Genomic DNA, 26,242 nt, shown 5'->3' with positions numbered 1-26,242 from the left:
TTTCTACCCGTTATTAAATGACAACAATGCCTTGCTAGCTGACTTCCTTTTCCACTGTCGTAGCACTACTAAGCACTTCCCCGCTCAAAACACATTGTGGGCGCTCCTCGTTATAAGTTTGTATGAAAGAGAGAGAAACGTATCGCTGTATTTGCGTTTCATGACAATTGAGCTCCGTCAGAACTTGTGGCTAGCATGAGTCCATTTGATGACAGCGGTTAGTGTTGGCGAGTGGCAATGACAAGCAAGTGGCTAACTTTTACTTTTACTTGACTAGATTCCTAAAGAAAAGTATGTACTTTTTACTCCATACATTTTCTCTGACAGGACAGAAAAATGGTCTAATTCACACGCTTATCAAGAGAACATCCCTGGTCATCCCTACTGCCTCTGATCTGGCGAACTCACTAAACACGTGCTTCGTTTGTAAATGATATCTGAGTGTTGGAGCGTGCCCCTGGCTATCCGTAAGTGTAAAAAACAAGAAAATGGTGCCGTCTGGTTTGCTTAATACAAGCAATGTGAAACGATTTATACTTTTACTTTTGATATTTAACCCTTGTGTTGTCTTAAGGTCAAAAATTACCCGCCACTATGTTTAACAGCAGAGAAAACTCCCTAAATGATATTTTTCAACCTGAAATTTGATGACTTGTCCTAGAGTGACCCCAACATCAGAAAAGTGAAACATCGCCTTTGTTCATATTTCCATGAAAGCTGTTCACCACCAGGGTACAAAGATTGTCTTAGGGTCATTTTTGGCCCGAACGTTACAAAATCATTTTAGACACCACAAAAACCACGCACAAAGAGAAATTGCAATTATGTGTGCTACTGATTGAACTCAGCCAGCAGCTACTGAAGAGGAAGATCACCATAGTCGTCACAGTGACAAAGAACAAGCCTGAGCTCCCCCCTGCACTCCTTGCAAACAAGGGGGAGGGAGGCCTTCTCATCAAAGTTTGCCTTCACCCCCACCACCACTCTAGTTTCTTACCTCCCAAAGAGGAACAAGAATGTGGTCTTCCTGAGCACACTGCACAAAACGGCTGAGATCAGTGATCGTGAGGACAGGAAGCCAGCCATCATCCTGGACTACAACCACAACAAAGGAGGCGTGGACAACCTGGACAAGGTGATTGGAACTTACAGCTGCAGGAGGATGACTGCCAGCTGGCCCCTGGTCATCTTCCATGACATCATTGATGTGTCCTCATACAATGCCTTCGTGATATGGAACAAGATCAACCATACCTGGATGCCTGAAAAGCTGAACAAGAGGAGGGTGCTCCTGGAGCAGCTGGGAAAGGCACTTATAACCCCACACATTCAAAGAAGGGAGCGCCTCCCCCGCACAGCAGCCTCTGCAGTGCTTGTGAATTTTTTTTCAGGGGGCTGAATCTTGTCCTGATCCACCTGAGGCTGCAGCTGGGGAAGGCAAGAGGAGGAGATGCCAATTCTGCCCCCCAAAGAAGGACTGAAAAACAAATATTATGTGCTGCACATATGAGAAATACATTTTCAAAGTCCATGCACACACACTTGCATACTGTCCTACATGTGCATACTGTCCTACATGTGTTTCTTCATGCAAAATAGATTTGAGGTTTAAAATTCAATTAAGCTGCTTTATTTTAGGGGTTTAGTGAAGGCGGGTCATTTTTTACCCTTAAGACAAGGGGAGTATACAGAATGTATAAGGCTACACAAGGGTTAAGTATATTTGATCAATTACATTTACTTTTGATACTTAAGTACAATGCCTTGCGAAAGTATTCGGCCCCCTTGAACTTTGCGACCTTTTGCCACATTTCAGGTTTCAAACATAAAGATATAAAACTGTGTTTTTTTGTGAAGAATCAACAACAAGTGGGACACAATCATGAAGTGGAACGACATTTATTGGATATTTCAAACTTTTTTAAAGAGTCAAAAACTGAAAAATTGGGCGTGCAAATTTATTCAGCCCCCTTAAGTTAATACTTTGTAGTGCCACCTTTTGCTGCGATTACAGCTGTAAGTCGCTTGGGGTATGTCTCTATCAGTTTTGCACATCGAGAGACTGACATTTTTTCCCATTCCTCCTTGCAAAACAGCTCGAGCTCAGTGAGTTTGGATGGAGAGCATTTGTGAACAGCAGTTTTCAGTTCTTTCCACAGATTCTCGATTGGATTCAGGTCTGGACTTTGACTTGGCCATTCTAACACCTGGATATGTTTATTTTTAAACCATTCCATTGTAGATTTTGCTTTATGTTTTGGATCATTGTCTTGTTGGAAGACAAATCTCCGTCCCAGTCTCAGGTCTTTTGCAGACTCCATCAGGTTTTCTTCCAGAATGGTCCTGTATTTGGCTCCATCCATCTTCCCATCAATTTTAACCATCTTCCCTGTCCCTGCTGAAGAAAAGCAGGCCCAAACCATGATGCTGCCACCACCATGTTTGACAGTGGGGATGGTGTGTTCAGGGTGATGAGCTGTGTTGCTTTTACGCCAAACATAACGTTTTGCATTGTTGCCAAAAAGTTCAATTTTGGTTTCATCTGACCAGAGCACCTTCTTCCACATGTTTGGTGTGTCTCCCAGGTGGCTTGTGGCAAACTTTAAACAACACTTTTTATGGATATCTTTAAGAAATGGCTTTCTTCTTGCCACTCTTCCATAAAGGCCAGATTTGTGCAATATACGACTGATTGTTGTCCTATGGACAGAGTCTCCCACCTCAGCTGTAGATCTCTGCAGTTCATCCAGAGTGATCATGGGCCTCTTGGCTGCATCTCTGATCAGTCTTCTCCTTGTATGAGCTGAAAGTTTAGAGGGACGGCCAGGTCTTGGTAGATTTGCAGTGGTCTGATACTCCTTCCATTTCAATATTATCGCTTGCACAGTGCTCCTTGGCATGTTTAAAGCTTGGGAAATATTTTTGTATCCAAATCCGGCTTTAAACTTCTTCACAACAGTATCTCGGACCTGCCTGGTGTGTTCCTTGTTCTTCATGATCCTCACTGAACTTCTGGAGAGAGTTTGCTGCACTGAAAGTAAAGGGGCTGAATAATTTTGCACGCCCAATTTTTCAGTTTTTGATTTGTTAAAAAAGTTTGAAATATCCAATAAATGTCGTTCCACTTCATGATTGTGTCCCACTTGTTGTTGATTCTTCACAAAAAACACAGTTTTATATCTTTATGTTTGAAACCTGAAATGTGGCAAAAGGTCGCAAAGTTCAAGGGGGCCGAATACTTTCGTAAGGCACTGTATATTTAAAACCAAATACTTTTAGACTTTTACTCAAGTAGGATTGTACTGGGCAACTTTCACTTTTACTTGAGTGATTTTCTATTAAGGTATCTTTACTTTACTCAAGTATAATAATTGGGTACTTTTTCCAACACTGATAAATAATCATGTTCATTTTACATGTGATTACATTTCCCAATTAAGTCTTATGTACCCTTTTCAAGATTGGCTTTTTGTACATTTGATAAAAGTACAGACTCAGAGCTTCATAATGGTATATCATACAACTGCAGGTGGGGGAAACATGGGAAAGTTAAGCTTATTTAAAATGTGATAAATGATTCCACCTTGTAAACAAGCACCAGAAAATCCCCTTGAAAGATTTTCAAGTAGTAGCCAACAATAAGGAAACTCTCCAGGTAAAAATACTCTATCTAGCCCTTGGCCTATATCCCTTGGCCTATATCCTAGCATGTTGTTCTTCACATTGTCTCTAGTAAACACACTATATATCAAATAAAATCAAACCACCCCCCAGACACATCTAGCTCAATGGATGGGTCTCTATTCAATCAATCAATCAAACTTATATATAAAGCCCTTTTTAAATCAGCCGATGTCATGAAGTGCTACAATGCAGTGCTGCAATGCAGATGTAGAAGCACGGTGGCTAGGATAAACTCCCTAGAAAGGCAGGAACCTAGGAAGAAACCTAGAGAGGAACCAGGCTCTGAGGGGTGGCCAGTCCTCTTCTGGCTGTGCCGGGTGGAGATTATAACAGTACATCGCCAAGATGTTCAAACGTTCATAGATGACCAGCAGGGTCAAATAATAATAATCACAGTGGTTGTAGAGGGTGCACCTCAGGAATACATGTCAGTTGGCTTTTCATAGCCGAGCATTCAGAGTTTGAGACAGCAGGTTCGGTGGAGAGAGAGAGTCGAAAACAGCAGGTCCGGTGAACAGGCCAGGGTTCCATAGCCGCAGGCAGAACAGTTGAAACTGGAGCAGCAGCACCACCAGGTGGACTGGGGACATCAAGGAGTCATCAGGCCAGGTAGTCCTGAGGCATGGACCCAGGGCTCAAGTCCTCTGGGAGGGGAGAGAGAGAATTAGAGGGAGCATACTTAAATTCACACAGGACACTGTATAAAACAGGAGAATTACAGTAAGTTAGTAAAATGTCCCCTATCGTTTCCGTTTCGTCCACTCAGCTTTCTTGGGATGTTGTGCATTGTCTCTCCAGTTCACATTTACAGTGTTCAATATTCCAAGACTCATCACATCCTTTTTTGTATGCAAATGGTATATATCCTCTTTGGGCTAGGGGGAAGTATTTTCACGTCCGTATGAAAAGCGTGCCCAAAGTAAACTGCCTGTTATTCAGGCCCAGAAGCTAGGATATGCATATAATTGGTAGATTTGGATAGAAAACTCTCTAAAACTGTTAAAATAATGTCTGCGAGTATAACAGAACTGATATGGCAGTCGAAACCCAGAGGACAAACCACCCCAAAAAAGTATAATTTCAGCCTACCACTGTTTCCAAATGCTTTCATGTTTGTTATGAGGCAAAGTCCTCCCATTTGCAGTTCCTAGGGCTTCCACTAGATGTCAACAGTCTTTAGAAAGAATTTCAGGCTGGATTTTGGAAAAATGAGCTAGAAGTTGTAGTTTTTCTAAGTGGTACCCATTTTGGCTGTAGTGTTTCCATGCTCGTGGATGTTGAGGTTTGATTATAAACGTTGTTTGACTTGTTTGGAGAAGTTTATTGGTAACGTTTGGGATTCATTTTGTTTGCATTTTGAAGGAGGGAAACCGGTGGATTATTGAATGAAGCGTGCCAACTAAACTACGTTTTTATGGATATAAAGAAGGACTTCATCGAACAAAATGACCATTTGTGATGTATCTGGGACCTTTTGGAGTGCCAACAGAAGAAGATCTTCAAAGGTAAGGCATTTTTTATATCGCTATTTCTGACTTTGGTGTCGCACCTGCCTGGTTGAAAAATGTTTTTCATGCATTTGTATGCGGGGCGCTGTCCTCAGATAATTGCATAGTGTGCTTTCGCCGTAAAGCCTTTTTGAAATCTGACACAGCGGCTGGATTAACAAGAAGTTAAGCTTTATTTTGATGTATTACACTTGTATTTTCATGAATGTGAAATATTTATATATCTGTAATTTGAATTTCGCGCTCTGCAATTTCACAGGATGTTGTCGAGGTGTCCCGCTAGCGGCACGTCTAGCCATTTGTTGTAAAAACTGCAGTGTAACTGCATGTATAAAAAACAGCCTGCATTCAGAAAGTATTCAGACTCCTTGACCTTTTCCACATTTTGTTATGTTACAGCCTTATTCTAAAATATATCTTTTTTTTAAATGTATCATCAATCTACACTCAATACCTCATTTTGACAAAGCATATACAGGTTTTTTTAGACATTTTTGCAAGTGTTTTAACCTTTTCACACTTACAAATAAATGGGTGTGGTCATTCTACAGTGGTCCCTGTAGCATACGCTCAAACCGGTGTGATTAGAGCGTTTATTTAGAACATCCAGTTTAGATTGATACAACAGTCAGCACTTGAGCTGGCCACACTGTTTTATCAGAAACATGTTGCACAAACACAGTCCTTACATAGTTATGTCTTGAATGTGACCAGTTTATTTTTGGATGCAATGTTCAGACATTCACAGAAATAGACAGCATAACACAATCATCCGAACCGGAAAATGTAGGCTACATAGGTCCTAGCACGAACTGAGGAAAGATTGACATAACACAAGCAGTCATATTTAGAGAAATCTCGGCTGACAGAAACCACAAAATTAATTAGCAAATAGCAATTTAAATTTATAATTCATCACATCACGGTCGAGCTCAACATTGATCGAAATAATTGAGCAAAACACTTTCTAGAAATCAAAAGTAATCCGACAATGGGTAGTTTGTGGCTATGTTTTTTGTTTGTTTTGGCGTCAACCAAAGATAAGAGGAGAAAAGATGAGTTTGGTCTGTTTGCAGTATGAATGTTGAAGGGGTGTGTCGTCTACGATCTTTCACTTCCGTTTATTCACTTCCGGAAGTTTACTTGAAGGATAAGTGAACAATTCCTTCACTTCATTATAACATCTTTGGTCTGACAGACGTTTACGTGACACCCAGAATGCATTGTGTAATGTCAACAAACATGACGCCACACTCACAGCTGGCAAATAGCTTAGAATTAGCTCATTATAATCAGTACAACAAAATACAAAAAAGTATTTTACACAACATAGGTGTCCATTACAATCTATGCAATAATCGGAATGAATTATTTGTAACCCGTACTTGAATTTTTAAAAATAAAGCTAAATACATTATGCGCCATACATACATGCACACTACGCTTCAGTAGAAATTACAACAAACAGAAAAAAAGGCACTTAATTAGATAGGAGCTCACACATCCAAAGCTATTATTTGTAAGGAAAACAACAATGCAACAATGCGAGGGCCAGTCGGTTTGTGCAAGACTGTGCAAAGGTCTGCATACTTGAAGTGCGAAAAAAATTGTGAAGAGCTCTCCTTGAAGTGGAAAGTTTGTCCAGCTCAGTAAAGCGTCAAACATAAATTGTATTCTAAACTGTAATGGGCTACTTCCATGTGAATGAATGAGGTCGAACACACCTCAATTCAAACTGCTTTAGAAAATAATTGGAAATTGACAAGTTGAAACATAGCCTATAGAGTATTAGCAGGTAGCTCGTGTTAACTGTCCTGTTGTGTGACAATCACATTTTGGTGTGTGAGTGCATTCTGACATCACGGCCATAAAGAAACTCACGCTGGTGCGACCGTTAGAGATATTTGGAACTCACATGTGAAAAGGTTAAAAAATAAAAAACTGAAATATCACATTTACATAAGTATTCAGACCCTTTACACAGTACTTTGTTGAAGCACCTTTGGCAGCGATAACAGCCTCAAGTCTTCTTGGCACACCAGTATTTGGAGAGTTTCCCCCATTCTTCTCTGCAGTTCCTCTCAAGCTCTGTCAGATTGGATGGGGAGCGTCACTACAGAGCTATTTTCAGGTCTCTTCAGAAATGTTCGATCAGGTTCAAGTCTGGGCTCTGGCTGGGCCACTCGAGAACATTCAGAAACTTGTCCCAAAACCACTCAGGGATAGTCTTGGCTGTGTGCTTAGGGTCGTTATCCTGTTGGAAGGTAAACTTTTGCCCCAGTCTGAGATCCGGAGTGCTCTGGAGCAGGTTTCATTCAAGGATCTCTCTGTACTTTGCTCCGTTCATCTTTCCTTCAATCCTGACTTGTCTCCTAGTCCCTGCCGATGAAAAACATCCCCACGGCATGATGCTGCCACCACCATGTTTCACCATAGGGATGGTGCCAGGTCAGACGTAGAGTTTGACATTCAGTCCAAAGAGTTCAATCTTGGTTTCATCAAGATTTCTCTTGATCTGAGTCCTTTAGGTGCCATCTGGCAAAGTCCAAGAGAGCTGTCATGTGCCTTTTACTGAGGAATGGCTTCGGTCTGGCCATTCTATCATAAAGGCCTGATTGGTGGAGTGCTGCAGAGATAGTTGTCCTTCTGGAAGGTTCTCCCATCTCCATAGAGGAACTCTAGACCTCTGTCAGTGTGACAATCAGGTTCCTGGTCACCTCCCTGACCAAGGCTCTTCTCCCCCGATTGCTCAGTTTGGCCGGGCAGCCAGCTCTAGGAAGAGTCTTGGTGGTTGATTGAATTTACCACAGGTGGACTCCAATCAAGTTGTAGAAACATCTCAAGGATGATCAATGGCGTCGGAAGAAATGGCAGCAGTTTTGGGCGCCCAACCAATTGTGCTATTATGTGGGGGTTTTTTGCATTATTTGTAACTTATTTTGTACATAATGTTTCTGCAACCGCATTTTACGGCAAAAAAGAGCTTCTGGATATCAGGACAGCGATCACTAACCTCGGATTAGACAAAGGTTTTTTCTACAAGTACGACGCCCCACAGAGTCGACATCCCCGTTATTTGCGACGCAGGTACAGAGGACAAAGAGCCAGAGGCTTGGTCAGGACCTGCAGGAGACAACTAGGAAAGCTGCCGTTACCTTCAATATTACTCGCCAACGTGCAATCATTGGACAATAAACTAGACGAGGTAAGATCACGAATATCCTACCAACGGGACATAAAAAACTGTAATATCCTATGCTTCACGGAATCGTGGCTGAATGACGACATGGATATTCAGCTAGCGGGATACACGCTGCACCGGCAGAATAGAACAGCACACTCCGGTAAGACGATGGGGGGTGGTCTGTGCATATTTGTAAACAACGCTGGTGCACAAAATCTCTAGAAGTCTCTACATTTTGCTCGCCTGAAGTAGAGTATATTGTGATAAATTGCAGGCCACACTACTTGCCTAGAGAGTTTTCAGCTATACTTTTCATGGCTGTTTATTTACCACCACAGACAGATGCTGGCACTAAGACTGCACTCAGTCAGCTGTGTAAGGAAATAAGCAAACAGGAAACCATTCACCCAGAGGCGGCACTCCTAGTGGCCAGAGACTTTAATGCAGGGAAACTTGAATCAGTTCTGCCAAATTTCTATCAACATGTCAAATGTGCAATCAGAGGGAAATCAATTCTAGATCACCTGTACTCCACACACAGAGACGCGTACAAAGCTCTCCCTCGCCCTCCATTTGGTAAATCTGACCACAACTCTATCCTCCTGATTCCTGCTTACAAGCAAAAATTAAAGCAGGATGCACCAGTGACTAGATCAATAAAAAAGTGGTCAGATGAAGCAGATGCTAAACTACAAGACTGTTTTGCTATCACAGACTGGAGTATGTTCCGGGATTCTTCCGATGGCATTGAGGAGTACACCACATCAGTCACTGGCTTTATCAATAAGTGCATCGAGGACTTTGTCCCCACAGTGACTGTATGTACATACCCCAACCAGATGCCATGGATTACGCTGCCGCTTTCAAGGTGCGGGACTCTAACCCGGAAGCTTATAAGAAATCCTGCTATGCCCTGCAACAAACCATCAAACAGGCAAAGCGCCAATACAGGGCTAAGATTGAATACTATGGGTCTCCCCGGTGGCGCAGCGGTCTAAGTGTCTGTGCCACCAGAGATTCTCTGTTCGAGCCCAGGCTCTGTTGCAGCCGGCCGCGACCGTGAGGCCCATGGGGCGGTGCACAATTGGCCCAGCGTTGTCCGGGTTAGGGAGGGTTTGGCCAGCAGGGATATCCTTGTCTCATCACGCGCTAGCGACTCCTGTGGCGGGCCGGGCGCAGTGCACTCTAACCAGGTCGCCAGGAGTACGGTGTTTCCTCCAACACATTGGTGTGGCTGGCTTCCGGGTTGGATGTGCATTGTGTCAAGAAGCAGTTGTGCTTGGGAGGATGCATGGCTCTCAACCTTCGCCTGTCCTGAGTCCGTACGGGAGCGATGAGACAAGACTGTAACTACTACCAATTGGGGAGAAAAAAAAGGCTAACCCCCCCCCCCCCCCCCCGATTGAATCATACTACACTGGCTCCGATGCTCGTCTTATGTGGCAGGGCTTGCAAACTATTACAGACTACATTGGGAAGCAGGGTCGCGACACGAGCCTTCCAGACGAGCAACATGTGTGATCACGCTCTCCGTAGCCTGTTTAAGGCTACGCTCTCCGTAGCCTTAAACAGGCTGCAGGGTGCAGCCTGCAGGCTGCAGGGATTACAGGACGTGTGCTCCGGGCATGTGCTGACCAACTGGCAGCACATTACATTTTCAACCCAAGACTCAACCCTGATTGAGTCTGTAATACCAACATGTTTCAAGCCGACCATCATAGTCCCTGTGCCCAAGAACACAAAGGCTACCTGCCTAAATGACTACAGACCCGTAGCACTCACGTCCATAGCCATGAAGGGTTTTGAAAGGCTGGTAATGGCTCACATCAACACCATTATCCCATAAACCCTAGACCCACAATTTACATACCGCCCAACAGATCCACAGACGATGCAATCTCTATTACACTCCACACTGCCCTTTCCCACCTGGACAAAAGGAACACTTATGTGAGAATGCTATTCATCAACTACAGCTCAGCGTTCAACACCATAGTACCCTCAAAGCTCATCACTAAGCTAAGGATCCTGGGACTAAACACCTCCCTCTGGAACTGGATCCTGGACTTCTTGACGGGGTGTCCCCAGGTGGTGAGGGTAGGTAGCAACACATCTGCCACGCTGATCTTCAACAGCTCCCCAGTTGTGCTTGCTCAGTCCCCTCCTGTACTCCCTGTTCACCCACGACTGCATGGCCAGGCACGATTCCAACACCATCATTAAGTTTGCAGATGACACAACAGTGGTATGTCTGATCACCGACAACAACGAGACAGCCTATAGCGAGGAGGTCAGAGACCTGGCCGGGTGGTGCCAGAATAACAACCTATCCCTCAACGTAACCAAGACTAAGGAGATGATTGTGGACTACAGGAAAAGGAGGACCTAGCACGCCCCCATTCTCATCGACGGGGCTGTAGTGGAGTAGGTTGAGAGATTCAAGTTCCTTGGTGTCCACATCAACAACAAACTAGAATGGTCCAAACACACCAAGACAGTCGTTAAGAGGGCACGACAAAGCCTATTCCCCCTCAGGTAACTTAAAATATTTGGCATGGGTCCTGAGATCCTCAAAAGGTTCTACAGCTGCAAAATATGTTTTTTGTATTTTTTTTTAACCTGATTTCCCTTTGTCATTATGGGGTATTGTGGCTAGATTGTTGAGAGAAATTTTTTAAAAAATCAATTTTAGAATAAGTCTGTAACTTAACTAAATGTAGAAAAAGTCAAGGGGTCTGAATACTTTCTGAATGCACTGTAGATAGGGTGTTATGGTCAATCAGGACACAGAACACAGTTTTTGAGTTATTACAATGTTCCTATCCTCTTCATATGCTGTGTACTTGTAACACTTTATTTTATGATTTTTTTCTTCATCACGTGTTGAAAGTCTTATGCAATGGGAAGTGGTAGGCCACACAAGCTCACAGAACTGGACCGCGGAGTGCTGAAGAACGTGGCGTGTAAAAATCATCTGTCCTCGGTTGCAACACTCACTACCGAGTTCCAAACTACCTCTGGAAGCAACGTCAGCACAGAACTGTTCATCGGGAGCTTGATGAAATGGGTTTCCATGGCCGAGCAGCCGCACACAAGCCTAAGATCACCATGTGCAATGCCAAGCGTCGGCTGGAGTGGTGTAAAGATCGATGCCATTGGACTCCTAAGCAGTGGAAATGTGTTCTCTGGAATGAATAATCACGCTTCACCATTTGGCAGTCCGACCAACAAATCTGGGTTTGGCAGATGCCAGGAGAATGCTACCTGCCTCGATGCATAGTGCCAACTGTTACATTTGGGGGAGGAGGAATAATGGTCTGTGGAAGTTTTTCATGGTTCGGGCTAGGCCGCTTAGTTCCAGTGAAGGGAAATCTTAATGCTACAGCATAGAATTACATTCTAGATGATTCTGTGCTTCCAACTTTGTGGCAACAGTTTGTGGAAGGCCCTTTACTGTTTCAGCGGGACAACGTCCTGTGCACAGAGCCCTAACCTCAACCTCATCGAACACCTTTGGGATGAATTGAAATTGAATCAAAATGTCCAAGTTAGTTTAAGAAGCTAGAATCAAAATCAAACTGACATTTACATAAATCTGTCCAAGACCACATCTTTGGGATTCAGATCAGATGGAGACTCTAACACAAACATGCTATGATCAGAAGGTAACCCTCTATATGAAATAGCCATGGGGTTGGCTTGAAATGGTATAGATACAAGATTGCTTAGAACTGTGCCATTTGGTCTATGTCTTGAATGAGGAAGTGGATAAATACAAGACTCAATGTTTCGGACAAGGACTGATATCCCATCACAATGTTCTACGAATTAAATGAAATGCCATGTGTCTATATCACGTTGTAGTGGGCCTACAATACAATCCTCAAATGTGAAATGTCATTAAATCTGGAGTGAAACATAGGGATGTATTATAATCTGCTTTATTTAGGAACTAGAAATGTGCATGCTGAGAATTTTGTGGTAATATTAGGTGAAATGTAAATATAACATTTTCTAAATGTTAATGAAATATTCTGAGGACCTCCAATAGAATTTAAAATTCTGAGGACCTCCAAGAGAATCTAAAACAAATATCCTATGAACATATTACTTATTTGGAAATTGTGGAACATTGTGCAACATTGTACAACATTGTGCAACATTGTGGAACATTGCGGGAGTGTTGTGTGCTATGTCTTAAGTATAACATGTAAATGTCACATGAATTTTCTTGCAACATCACAGACAACTCACATAACTTAATTACATATTCTGGGAACCTTTAAAGAACATTAAGGGAATGTGCTGTGTAACCTAACTTCAACATTTTATGAATGTCATCACAACTGAGCATATTTTGTGCATTGGGAACCTATCTCTTTTAATGTACCCACACTGTTCTCACAACCTAATTAAATGTTCTGGGAGCTTTGAAATAACATAAAAAAATGTGTTTTAGGAATGTTATTGTAACATCAGGTGAATGTTTTTTGCACCCTGAAATTAACATTGTATAATCATCCGCACAACTGTTCATCTTTTGTGATGTCCTCACAATGTTCGCACCTGACTGTTCCCACAATGTTCCCAGAACATTGTGGGGACATCACGACTGAACATTGTGGGGTCGACTGGACAGTTCTTGTGTTATGAGAACATTTGCCACAACATAACTAATGTTTACATAACCAATTTGGACTTTCTGGGAACCTTTTAGTGAATGCTAGGTGAACACACCAAGGATATTTCATTTTACACGTAAAAAAAACATTTGGTTTTTGAATGTTTTGGTTATATCATCCTAATGTTAGATACAACCCTAACTAGAACTTAATGGGAATCTTAGCTAATGTTCTGGGAATGCTCCTGGTTTGCTGGATACCCTCGATGCCAAACTGCGTTTCATTGTACTGTACTACTGACCCCTCTAAAATGTATGTGTCAACCTGAATGACACATTCAGACCACAGACCAACTCACCCTCCCCACTCCTCGCCTCTCACCTCTCGCCCCCTCACCCCTCTCTCTACTGTATGTGCCAGACCAGCTCATCCTCCATACTCCCCTCACCCCCCAGCCATCACTTGCCTCTCCTCATGCTGTCCCTCTGCTGTTCCTGATAGAGTGTGTGTGTGTGTGTGACACTTAGCTCTGATTCATAATAGATCTGGGAGGGTGTTCTGAATGATTTATTGGCCATCTGGCACAGAGACAGCTCCTCCATGCTGTGTGTGTGTATGTGTGGATTACCTGTACTCGGCATCGCCTCACACCTCACACACAGCTACAGTGGACACTCCCAGCTCCTTAACATATATTCAGTCTACCTCTTGATTCCTTTTCGCTTCATTTTCAGTATGTACACAGCATTGGCAATATTATACAGCACTTATTATACAGCACTTATAAAATAGGGGGGAGGGGATGTGATGGGGGGGATTGGGAGGGTGGGGGGGTGCTCATTTCCAATCTTGCTGTGCTAATTGAACTGTATAAACAATGGTTTCTAGTCCCATGTGGGTAGTGGTTGGGAAAACACAGGCCCAGCTATTTATTCTGTGACTAATAATGGTTTAATGCCGCATGCTTTCCTAATCCCAAATGGAAGCACGCTAAACGTTTTATAAAACATTACGTTTGTGAAGTTAAATGGAAGATAATGCACTTAAGTCTAGTACAGTCGTCTATGGGCGTGGGGTAAAGGAGAGACATTTTTTAGATTCAGCAGCACTCCATCAAGGGAAATATATCTACATGTATTTCACGATGTTGTGTATCCCTGGAAATGATCAAAATCATGTAAACATTACAGTTTTGAAAAGCTACCTTGTCTAAAAAATGTGGTCTGTTGACACAACTTTGCCTGGATATGGGGTAAGTTAAGCCGCATACACATTTCTGTACTGAATTAAATATTACCACTACCATAACTATCTTTTTCCCCAAAACACATGACAACACAATCAAACAAACACAAACACATTCAACACAATCTTTTAATAATTTTAAGCATTTTTTAACAGAGGCTTAACATCTAAAAAAAATACTTTGTACTTTTAACATAGGCCAGACCCTGTTGTTACCTCATATCCCAGCGATAATGCCTTGCATTATGCCTGGGAAGAAAACATTTAAATTTGCTTTAATTGCCATTGGCTCCATCATTGGCTCAACATACCCCATGGCCATTGGCTCAATTTACCCCTAGGCAAACATTTTGACTATATTAGCCCACATAAAGGTGAAATACAGGTATAAGGATGCACTTTCATACTACAGGTTTAGGTTTAGGACCTCATATTGAAGCTTATAGACCCCAACTAATGTACAGAACAATCGTAAAATGATCTACGTTGGTTTAGATAGAAGCGTCATGAAACCTCTAACACAATAAATTAATTTGACTTGGTGAAAATCTGTTTTTTGGATCCTAACTTGCTTACCACTTTTTCCATGTGGTTTCTTCCTTCACAGACTCCATGAAATATTTGGTGAAATGATTCATTTTGTGTATGGTTTCCTAGAAACAAGGCTGGTTCAACTTACCCCTTTGGTGTAACTTACCCCACTCTCCCCTACATACAGGACTCCTCGGTTTATGTTGTTGTTAGCTGCAAGCAGAGTTGTCTTATAATGGCAGCAATGTGATGTTCAGAATAGAGTTACTCTCTCTTTCTTTTTCTCTATTTTTCCCTCCCAGTGTTCAGTGCTGGTTCACCGTGTAGGTGGAGGTGTGTGGGAGAGGCCGGCAGGCCGCATTCTGTTCATGTAATGAATTCAATCACTTAAAAGTCAGTTTCAGTACAATACAGTGATACACTATGAGGTGACCATAAAAGTGGAGCAACCACTCAGTGTAGCGTGAATGAACGACGACAAACAAACACGTAAACAACATAAATTAATTACAGAAATCTGCCGATGCTACTCCTATCAATCCCTTACATTAACAACTACTGAAAATACTCATTTCTATTAGCTAGTGTATTTTTCCAATGCAGGAACTGGTTGATTTAGACTGTGTTTATGTGACAGTTGGTTTGTGTAGCCTGAGTGCCAGTCTGTTTGTGCTATAATATCAACTGTCACTCATTGCCATGTTTGGCTTGACAGTGACAGCAGTGTTGTTGGCAAAAGCCCAAACAGATCTGGGACGAGGCTATTGGTCGTGTGGTTCTGAGAGCAAACCAAACCAGTCTCAAAACCAGTCTCCCCCCCCACCAGATCAGCCTTGAAAAAGCAGTAGTGCTGCAGCTTTTGTTAAACGTGTTTGCTGGCTGTAGACTCCTACACCTCTCCACCACAGGAGGTTGGTGGCACCTTAATTGGGGAGGATGGGCTCGTGGTAATGGCTGAAGCGGAATAGGTGGACTGGTATCAAATACAGAAAACATATGGTTTCCATGTGTTCTTTCTCTCTCTCTCTCTCTCTCTCTCTCTCTCTCTCTCTCTCTCTCGCACTCTCTCTCTCTCTTGCGCTCTCCCCAGTCTCAGGACAACCCCCCTCTTTCATTCTGTCCACGTTCTCTCTCTTACCCTCTTTCTCTCCTTCAATCTCTCGCTCTTTCTTTTTGTCAATCTCTCTCCCTCTTTATCTCTCTCTCTCTGTCCCTCTCTCTCTCCGCTTTCAGTGAATGTTGCGTGGGCCCACACTTGAGTTTCTGCCATGTGCTTTCTGCACCCCTACACGCACGCACGCACGCACGCACACACACACACACACACACACACACACACACACACACACACACACCCTCGCCCACAATCCACAGCACTGACGTGTGTGAGTGAGTGAATCTATTAATCTACAGTGCCTTCAGAAAGTATTCCCACCCTTTGACTTTTTTCACATTTTGTTGCATTACAAAGTGTGATTAAAAGGAATTTAATAGTAATTTTTTTGTCAATGATCTACACAAAATACTTTGTACTGTAAAAGTGGAAAGATATTCTAACATTTGTAAAAAAAAGTAAAAAGTATGTACAACAAAACACTAATATGCACTGAGTGTACAAAACACCCGCTCTTTCCATGACATAGAAAGAGCGGGTGAAAGCTATGATCCCTTATTGATGTAAACTGTTATTTCCATTTCAATCAGTGTAGATGAATTGGAGGAGCCAGGTTAAAGAAGGATTTTTAAGCCATGAGACATGGATTGTCTGTGTGTGCCATTCAGAGGGTGAATGGGCAAGACCACATTTTTTAAGGGATATGGTAGTAGGTGCCTGGTGCACCTGTTTGTGTCAAGAACTGCAAAGCTGCTGGGTTTTTCATACTCAACAGTTTCCAGTGTGTATCATGAATGGTCCACCACCCAAAGGATATCCAGCCAACTTAACACAACTGTGGGAAACATTGGAGTAAACATGGCCTAGCATCCATGTGGAATGCTTTCAACACCTTGTAGAATCCATTGCCCTGACGAATTGAGGCTGTTTTGAGGGTAAAATGGGGTGCAACTCAATATTATTAAGGTGTTCCTAATGTTTGGTATACTCAGTGTATAAATCATTGATTACACCACTGATTATTATTTATTATCATCTGACCACATTATATTCAGAGAGACATTATCAGTAGGTAAGAACACAGACATCATTCGGTGTGGCTCTCTCTGGAGGGAGAGAGTACAAACCAAATCTCACATCCCTCAACAACCGACGCACGTATTGACAGCCTTCCACCCACACACACAAACATTGAAACACCATTTACAGCAACCAACAGGAGGCAAAGAAAGGCAAATTCACAGTTTCTATGTACTGTATTCACTGTATATCTTGTACTGTACGCTGCATTCAAAAGTTCTGGGACACTGTAAAGTCCATGGAGAATAAGAACACCTCCTCCCAGCTGCCCACTGCACTGAGGATAGGAAACTCTGTCACCACCAATAAAACCACTATAATTGAGAATTTCAATAAGCATTTTTCTATGGCTGGCCATGCTTTCCACCTGGCTACCCCTACCCCGGTCAACGGCACTGTACCCCCCACAGCAAATCGCCCAAGCCTTCCCCATTTCTCCGTCACCCAAATCCAGTCAGCTGATGTTCTGAAAGAGCTGCAAAATCTGGACCCCTACAAATCAGCCGGGCTAGACAATCTGGACGCTTTCTTTCTAAAATTATCTGCAGAAATTGTTGCAACCCCTATGACTAGCCTGTTCAACCTCTCTTTCATGTCGTCTGAGACTCCCAAAGATTGGAAAGCAGCTGCGGTCATCTCCCTCTTCAAAGGGGGGTACACTCTTGAACCAAACTGCTACAGACCTATATCTATCCTACCCTGCCTTTCTAAGGTCTTCGAAAGCCAAGTCAACAAACAGATTACCGACCATTTCGAATCCCACCACACCTTCTCCGCTATGCAATCTGGTTTCAGAGCTGGTCATGGGTGCACCTCAGCCACGCTGTCACGGCCGTTGCTGGAAGAAGACCAAGGTGCAGCGTGTTGAGCGTACATTTTCTTCTTTATTTTGGAATGACGCCAACAAAACAACAAACAAAAAAACAACCGTGAAGCTTACAGGGCATTAGTGCCACAAACAAAGTTAACTACCCACAAAGAAAGGAGGGAAAAAGGGCTACCTAAGTATGGTTCCCAATCAGAGACAACAATAGACAGCTGTCCCTGATTGAGAACCATACCCGGCCAAAACTTAGAAACACAAAATCATAGAAAACAAAACATAGAATGCCCATGCTTTTCAACCGATCGCTGCCCGCACCTGCCCGCCGTCCACCATCACTACTCTGGACGGTTCTGACTTAGAATATGTGGACAACTACAAATACCTAGGTGTCTGGTTAGACTGTAAACTCTCCTTCCAGACTCACATCAAACATCTCCAATTCAAAGTTAAATCTAGAAATAGCTTCCTATTTCGCAACAAAGCATCCTTCACTCATGCTGCCAAACATACCCTCGTAAAACTGACCATCCTACCGATCCTCGACTTCAGGGATGGCATTTACAAAATAGCCTCCAATACCCTACTCAAATTGGATGCAGTCTATCACAGTGCCATCTGTTTTGTCGCCAAAGCCCCATATACTACCCACCACTGCGACCTGTACGTTCTCGTTGGCTGGCCCTCGCTTCATACTAGTCACTAAACCCACTGGCTCCAGGTCCTCTACAAGACCCTGCTAGGTAAAGTCCCCCCTTATCTCAGCTCGCTGGTCACCATAGCAGCACCCACCTGTAGCACGCACTCCAGCAGGTATATTTCTCTTTTCACCCCCCAAAAGCAAATCTTCATTTGGCTGCCCTTCCTTCCAGTTCTCTGCTGCCAAAGACTGGAACGAACTACAAAAATCTCTGAAACTGGAAACACTTATCTCTCTCACTAGCTTTAAGCACCAGCTGTCAGAGCAGCTCACAGATTACTGCACCTGTACATAGCCCATCTATAATTTATCCCAAACAACTACCTCTTCCCCTACTGTATTTATTTATTTTTCTCCTTTGCACCCCATTATTTTTATTTCTACTTTGCACATTCTTCCACTACAAATCTACCATTCCAGTGTTTTACTTGCTATATTGTATTTACTTCGCCACCATGGCCATTTTTTTTGCCTTTACCTCCCTTATCTCACCTCATTTGCTCACATCGTATATAGACTTATTTTTCTACTGTATTATTGACTATATGTTTGTTTTACTCCATGTGTAACTCTGTGTTGTTGTTTGTGTTGAACTGCTTTGCTTCATCTTGGCCAGGTCACAATTGTAAATGAGAACTTGTTCTCAACTTGCCTACCTGGTTAAATAAAGGTGAAATAAATGTAAAAATCCTGACCAGTAGCGGTGCGTGAATAACATCACTGGGGAAGCCAAGCCAAATCAGTAAAAAAGCCATATTACAACCTATGTTGTGATAATTGCGTTGTTTGCTCTATAACCCATTTGTTCATACACCACCATGATATACAATAAGGCCGTGACAACAAAAAGACAACAGTCACACAGTGTCTGAATAAATTCAACTACACATACTATCAGGAATCAAGGTAAGACCCAGATGCAGACTGTCGAAGTAACACTGTTTATTATAGCAAACAGGGGCAGACAAAGACAGGTCAAGGCAGGCAGGGGTCCAATTTCCAGGGTAAGGCTGAGGTACATGACGGCAGGCGGACTCAGGGTCAGGCAGAGTTCAGTAATCCAGGGGTGGAGCAAAGGTGCCTACCAGAGAGGTCAGGCGGGTGGGTACAGGGTCAGGACAGGCAAAGCCGGGAGGACTAGCAAAGAGAGGCTGGGAAACGAAAGGAGCTGACAGGACAAACGCTGGCAAGTTTGAACGAACAAGACCAACTGGCAACAAACAGACAAATACACAAGGGATATAAGGAAGAAGGGCGACACCTGTAGTGGTGTGGAGACAAGCACAAGGTCATGGGAAACAGATCAGGGCATGACAGGATCCCCCCCTCTAGGGACTCCACCTGGCGTTCCACCTGGGCGGATACCTGGTTGGCTGGATCCAAGAATGTTTAGCGAGAACCCTGCACCTCTCCTCCAGGCCATAACCATAACCTTCCCAGTCAACCAGGTACTGGAAACCCCTGCCCCGTGGTCAAACCTCTGAAGTCGTCTCACCATGAACGCTGGCTGACCCTCGATGAAACGGGGGGAGGGATGGGCCTAGAAACAGAAGACAAGGGGCAGTCAGACATGATTTTGACTCTAGAAACAGAAAAAGTAGGAAGAATAAGGAGGGTACAGGGCAACAGAGGATGAACAGCAGAAGGGCGAATGATCTTGGAACTGGGGGGACAGGTCTCGGCTTCCGGGGGTGTAGCCACGGCCCTATAGCGATGTGCCAGTGCCTCAGACTTGACCTTCTCGGATACTGGTCGGTGCTACAGAAGCAAAGTGGCCCAGGCCTTACTGAACCCCTCCCGGAGGTCCTGGTAATCTGCGGAGCTGACGGAGAGGTCCGGTGCAATTTTCAAGCCCCCAGGAAGACTTCCCGGGGCAGGCAGAGCTGATTTCAGGCAATGAGTGTGGCAAGACGGGCTCCAGCCCACGATGGCACCAGTAGCCCAGTCAATGGAGGGATTGTGTCGCTGGAGCCAAGAGAATCCCATTACCACAGGGGCCTGCGGAGACTCAACCAGCAGGAATTGGATAGCCTCGCTGTGGTTCCCTGACACTCGTAGGCTGATGGGGGTGGTCTGGTGGATGATTTGGCCTATAGAGCACCCGTTCAGTGTTCTAACACCCATGGGAATGGAGAGGGGTTGAGTGGGGATGCCCAGCTTGGATGCCAGGGTAACGTCCATGTGACTCACATCGGGCCCCGAGTCGATGAGTACCGAGAGATACTTGGACTGGTCGCCCCAACAGCAGGGTGGCATAGAGAGGGGGCGAGTAAGGGGAGAAGAACAATTATCTTTCAGACCCACCAGTATACTCACTCCAATGATTGAGCTAGCTCTCGTGAAGGGACAAGTAGACACAAAATGACCAGCAGTACCTCAATACAGACAACTCTGGGTCTCAAGGCTGTGTGCACGTTCGGCTGGAGACAGCCCAGCCTTTGCCGAGCTGCATCGGCTTGGGAAGAGGTGAATCGGCAGTTCCTCTTGTAGGGACTGGGTAATCACGGATCCTTTCGGGGACGCAGATGCCAGGGAGTTCCGGAATTTATCAGCTGCAAGGTGCGATCCCTGAGTGAGCGATTGGAAGTGCAATCGAACCTCTTCTCCCTCCTACGTTTCTGTAGCCGACGATCAATCCGGATGGTTAAAGCAATGAGTGAGTCGAGATCAGTCGATAGTTCTCGGGCTGCCAGCTCATCCTTTACCTCCTCCGATAATCCATGCAGGAACATGTCTAACAGCACTTCTGGGTTCCAGGTACCCTCCGCTGCTAGCGTATGGAACTCCACTGAATTGTCTGCCACACTGAGGGTGTCCTGCCAGAGCTGGAGTAACCTCCGGGCAGCCTCTCTCCTGGACACCGGAGCCTCGAACACCTTTCTCACCTCCGCCACGAATACCCCCAGACTGAGGCAGACGGCAGATTTTTGCTCCCACACCGTCGTGGCCCAGGCTAGTGCCCTCCCGGACATCAGCTCGAAAACGAGGGAGCACTGGGAGAGAAAGGCCCGGCAGTTTCTGGAATCTCCATCATTGCGCTTCTGGGGAGGTAAGCGGAGTGCCCGGGAAACCGTGGTGCCAGCGCTGCTACCAGCCGGGTTACAGGGGGTCTGGGAGGTTACCGTTGTGGTCGGCTGCCTAGTAGGCAACCCACAGACTTGCTCTCGCAGACTTGCTCTCGCATGTCCAATGCTTGGTCGTGACGATCGGCTGTGGCCTGCAACCCCTCTATCATGAAGCGAAGCAACTCCTCATGCCTACCAATGGTGGCTACTTGGGAGGAGATGGCGTAGTGGAGCTGGCCCAAGTCTGCTGGGTCAGTCATGGCCAGTTCGTACTATCAGGAATCAAGGTAAGACCCAGATGCAGACTGTCGAAGTAATACTGTTTATTGTAGCAAGAGGGGCAGAGAAGACAGGTCTAGGCAGGCAGGGGTCGAAAATCCGGGGTAAGGCTGAGGTACATGACGGCAGGCGGACTCAGGGTCAGAGACATGCAGGGTTCAGTAATCCAGAGGTGGAGAAAAGGTACAGGATGGCAGGCAGGCACAGGGTCAGGCAGAGAGGTCAGGCAGCCGGGTACAGGGTCAGGACAGGCAAAGGTCAAAACCGGGAGGACTAGCAAAGAGAGGCTGGGAAACGAGTGGACCTGACAGGAAAAATGCTGGTAAGCTTGAACGAACAAGACAAACTGGCAACAAACAGACAGAGAAGACAGGTATAAGTACACACAGGGGATAATAGGGAAGATGGGCGACACCTGGAGGGGGGTGGCGACAAGCACAAGGACAGGGGAAACAGATCAGGGCTTGACACATACATTTACATATGTCCTGTGTCCACAAAGCAAATAGTGCATACCAACAGTTATGTCACCTGCAGCATGGTCAAGCAAGTTCATATTTACAGTTTACTAAACAACTAATGATTTAGAACCACTGAGTTACCGCAAGTCAGCACTAAGACAACAGGAGCATTGCCTCCGCTATTCCGAGACAATTTTAACTTAAACATTGAAACATCATCAGATCAACAAGGTTATATATGCTTAGTTTAAAACACCCAAAACAAACTTAAAGACACCCAAAACGATTTAGTCCAATCAATGTTGCTAAATATCATGTGGCTGTTCATGATGCTGATTCGTCTGTGTTGGTTTGTTTGTGTGTGTGTGTGTGTGTGTGTGTGTGTGTGTGTGTGTGTGTGTGTGTGTGTGTGTGTGTGTGTGTGTGTGTGTGTGTGTGTGTGTGTGTGTGTGTGTGTGTGTGTGTGTGTGTGTGCGTGTGCGTGTGTGTAAGTAAATAAGTAATACAAAAACTGTTGACTGACCCTACTTGTAGACTAGTTGAAAGCCAATGCCATCCTCCTCTTTTTCATGTTGGCAAAACGGTGGCTCTGTCATACACACTTTTAGTTTTTGTTGTGATGGCCTACCTAGCTAAAATACTTGCTAGCCTCAATTCCTCACATGGGCAACAATGAACCATCTAAGTTAACTAGCTAGTTAATGTGAGCCTACTAGGCAACATCTAGGCTACATATTCAACTTCAATCGTCTCAGGCCAGTGGCACAACATATTAATTTATGGTTAGATCAGAATCTCCGTCATAATCATTGGCCTGTACAGAGAATTAAGTAAAAACCAGAAGTTCAAATCCCATCTCCATTCATGGCTTAGGAAAGGGATAATTTAGCAAGCTAGCTACTGCAGAACATCAACACCAGCAGACCAGAAACAGACATGTTTTTCTGACAATTATGTTTTGCAAAGGAAGTGATTTGATTGGTCTGAAGCCTAATCCAAACTGGCCTCCCTTGGACGGTGCTTTGCTGCACCAGGACAACCCACAGTTGAGCTCAGCTCAATGCTGATTGGCTAATTATTTTAGAATTGTTTTAATCAAGGGTGGCCAAATGCTTGCAGGCATCAATCAATCAAATGCTACGGCGGCAACATGTTATTCTCTTTTGGTCAAGACGAATTAATAAAAAATGAAAAGCTGAAAATGAAAAGCTGAAATGTCTTGAGTCAATAAGTATACAATCCCTTTGTTATGGAAAGCCTAAATAACTTCAGCAGTTATTAACATTTGCTTAACAAGTCACATTAGTTGCATCGACTTATCTGTTAGGACCCCTTGCTTGAGCAGTGAAATTCAAACCAATATTCAACCACAAAGACCAGGGAGGTTTTACAATGCCTCGCAAAGAAGGGCACCTATTGGTAGATTGGTAAAAATAAAAATAGTAGGCATTGAATATCCTTTTGAGCCTGGTGAAGTTATTAATTACACTTCGGATGGTGTATCAATACACCCAGTTACTACAAAGATACAGGTGTCCTTCCTAACTCTGTTGCCAGAGAGGAAGGAAACCGCTCAGGGATTTCACCATGAGGCCAATGGTGACTTTAAAACAGTTACAAAGTTTAATGGCTATGATAGGACAGAACTGAGGATGGATCAACAACACTGTAGTTACTCCACAATACTAACCTAAAAGACAGAGTGAAAAGAAGGAAGCTTGTACAGAATAACATTTTTCCAGAACGTGCATCCTGTTTGCAATAAGGCACTAAAGTAAAACTGCAAAAAATGTGCGTCCTGAATAGAAAGCGTTATGTTTGGGGCAAATCCAACACAACACATCACTGAGTACCACTCTTCATATTTTCAAGCATGGTGGTGGCTGCATTATGTTATAGGTATGCTTGTCATCGGCAAAGATTGAGGAGTTTTTTAGGGTGAAAAGAAACAGAATAGAGCCAAGCACAGGCAACATCTTAGAGAAAAACCTGGTTCAATCTGCTTTCCAACAGACACTGGTAGACAAATTCATCTTTCAGCAGGACAATAACCAAAAACATAAGGCTAAATATACACTGGAGTTGCTTACCAAGACGACATTGAATGTTCCTGAGTAGCCTAGTTACAGTTTTGACTTAAATCAGCTTGACATTTTATGGCAAGACTTGAAAATGGCTGTCTAGCAACTTTACAGAGCTTGAAGAATTTTTATAAGAATAATGTGCAAATATTGTACAATCCAGGTGTGCAAAGCCGGTTTGTGTCAAGAACTGCAACATTGCTGGGTTTTTCACGCGCAACAATTTCTTGTTTGTATCAAGAATGGTCCACCACCCAAAGGACATCCAGCCAACTGCCACGACTGTGCGAAGCATTGGAGTCGACATGGTCCAGCAGCCCTGTGGAACGCTTTCGAAACCTTGTAGAGTCCATTCCCCAATGAAGTGAGGCTGTTCTGAGGGCAAAAGGGGGTGCAACTCAATATTAGGAAGGTGTTGATAATGTTTGGTATATTCGGTGTAAATTATAATTCAATGTACACCACTTCCACCCCAAAACCCCTTATCCATAAACCACACTGCTTATTAACCGTTGATCCCACTGGAAAAAATGAATTCAATATTTTATTCTGAATCTGATCATGTATTTCTTTCTGCAGAATATTGGCAACAGCAGGGGCCCACATGAACATACCAGTGGATCTGCGGACCCTGAGGGCGGTGAGAGTCCTGAGGCCCCTTAAATTGGTCTCTGGGATACCCAGTGAGTACAGTCAATATCTACCAGCATATCAATATAATTTACAGTGTCATAATACCTCAATATGTACCTTATTATAATGTCTAATTCTCAGAGGCAATCAGACATTAACTCTTCACATGTGTGTGTGTTTTTTCAATTTATTTCATCATCAGGCTTGCAGATCGTGCTGAAGTCCATCATGAAGGCCATGGTGCCCCTGCTCCAGATCGGTCTGCTCTTGTTCTTTGCCATTCTTATGTTCGCCATCATCGGCCTGGAGTTCTACAGCGGGAAGCTCCACCACACCTGTCTACCTACTGCTGACATCCTGGGTAGTTACATACTCCAGTCTCCCTCACACACTCTGTATTTTATACACTCCCCCACACTCCCTCATACTCTCTCTCTATCCAAAACCTCTTTTCTACTGTACCTCTATCCATTAAAGAGGTTCCCTTCCCCCTCTGTGTTGCATTTTCACAGGGTCCTCATCTCTATTATCTTGTATTTGACAATCTCTCGCTCTTTGTCTCTCTCGCGCTCACCCCCCTGCATTGTTATTAAGAACATCTTCATACTGCTACTCTTTTACCTGACAGCTTCATGAGGACCCGACTGTCCCATCTAAACAGTGGTGGAAAAAATACCCAATTGTCATAGTTGAGTGAAAGTAAATATACCTTATTAGACAATTACTCAAGTAAAAAGTGAAAGTCACCCAGTAAAATACTACTTGAGTAAAAGTGTAAAATGATTTGGTTTTAAACATACTTAAGCATCAAAAGTAATGATTTAAATCAGTTCACAATCCTTATATTAAGCAAACCAGACTGCACAATAACAAAAAATAAATACTGTATATATATATTTAGGGATAGCCAGGGGCATACTCCAACACGTCGACAATAATTTTGTGTAGTAGGATTCAATGTTAATCCTATCCGCTTTGATACACCAATGCATCTGACCCTACTCGACAAAAAAAAAAAAGTTTTTGTTTTTGTACTGTACTTACAGGCTTTTAATGTGCACAAATTTGTAAGGTGATGGCATGGGGCAAACATTGTTCATGTTTGTGAGTGAACGTTATTTATAATAAGGGTTACATGGAGAAAATCTGACCTCTGAAATGAAAATGGATGGCCCTCCCTTCAGCAAAATATATTTCACTTAAACCCTCCCTGAACGCTTAAAAAATAAACA

At 43.7% G+C, this 26,242-nt stretch overlaps 1 protein-coding gene across 1 annotated transcript in view; it reads left to right on the top strand.

The window, feature by feature from the left end:
• Window positions 1–26,242, top strand: part of LOC139377368 (voltage-dependent R-type calcium channel subunit alpha-1E-like) — a 99,687-nt gene that overhangs the window by 25,543 nt on the left and 47,902 nt on the right. The window contains exons 5-6 of the mRNA XM_071120392.1: window positions 24,957–25,060; window positions 25,213–25,371. Coding sequence (XP_070976493.1) covers window positions 24,957–25,060; window positions 25,213–25,371 — 263 coding nt within the window. The remainder of the gene's footprint in view (window positions 1–24,956; window positions 25,061–25,212; window positions 25,372–26,242) is intronic.

The sequence above is a fragment of the Oncorhynchus clarkii genome, chromosome 20 (genome assembly GCF_045791955.1).
Source record: "Oncorhynchus clarkii lewisi isolate Uvic-CL-2024 chromosome 20, UVic_Ocla_1.0, whole genome shotgun sequence".
Lineage (NCBI taxonomy): Eukaryota > Metazoa > Chordata > Actinopteri > Salmoniformes > Salmonidae > Oncorhynchus > Oncorhynchus clarkii.
This window is presented reverse-complemented; position numbering and strand designations above follow the sequence as displayed.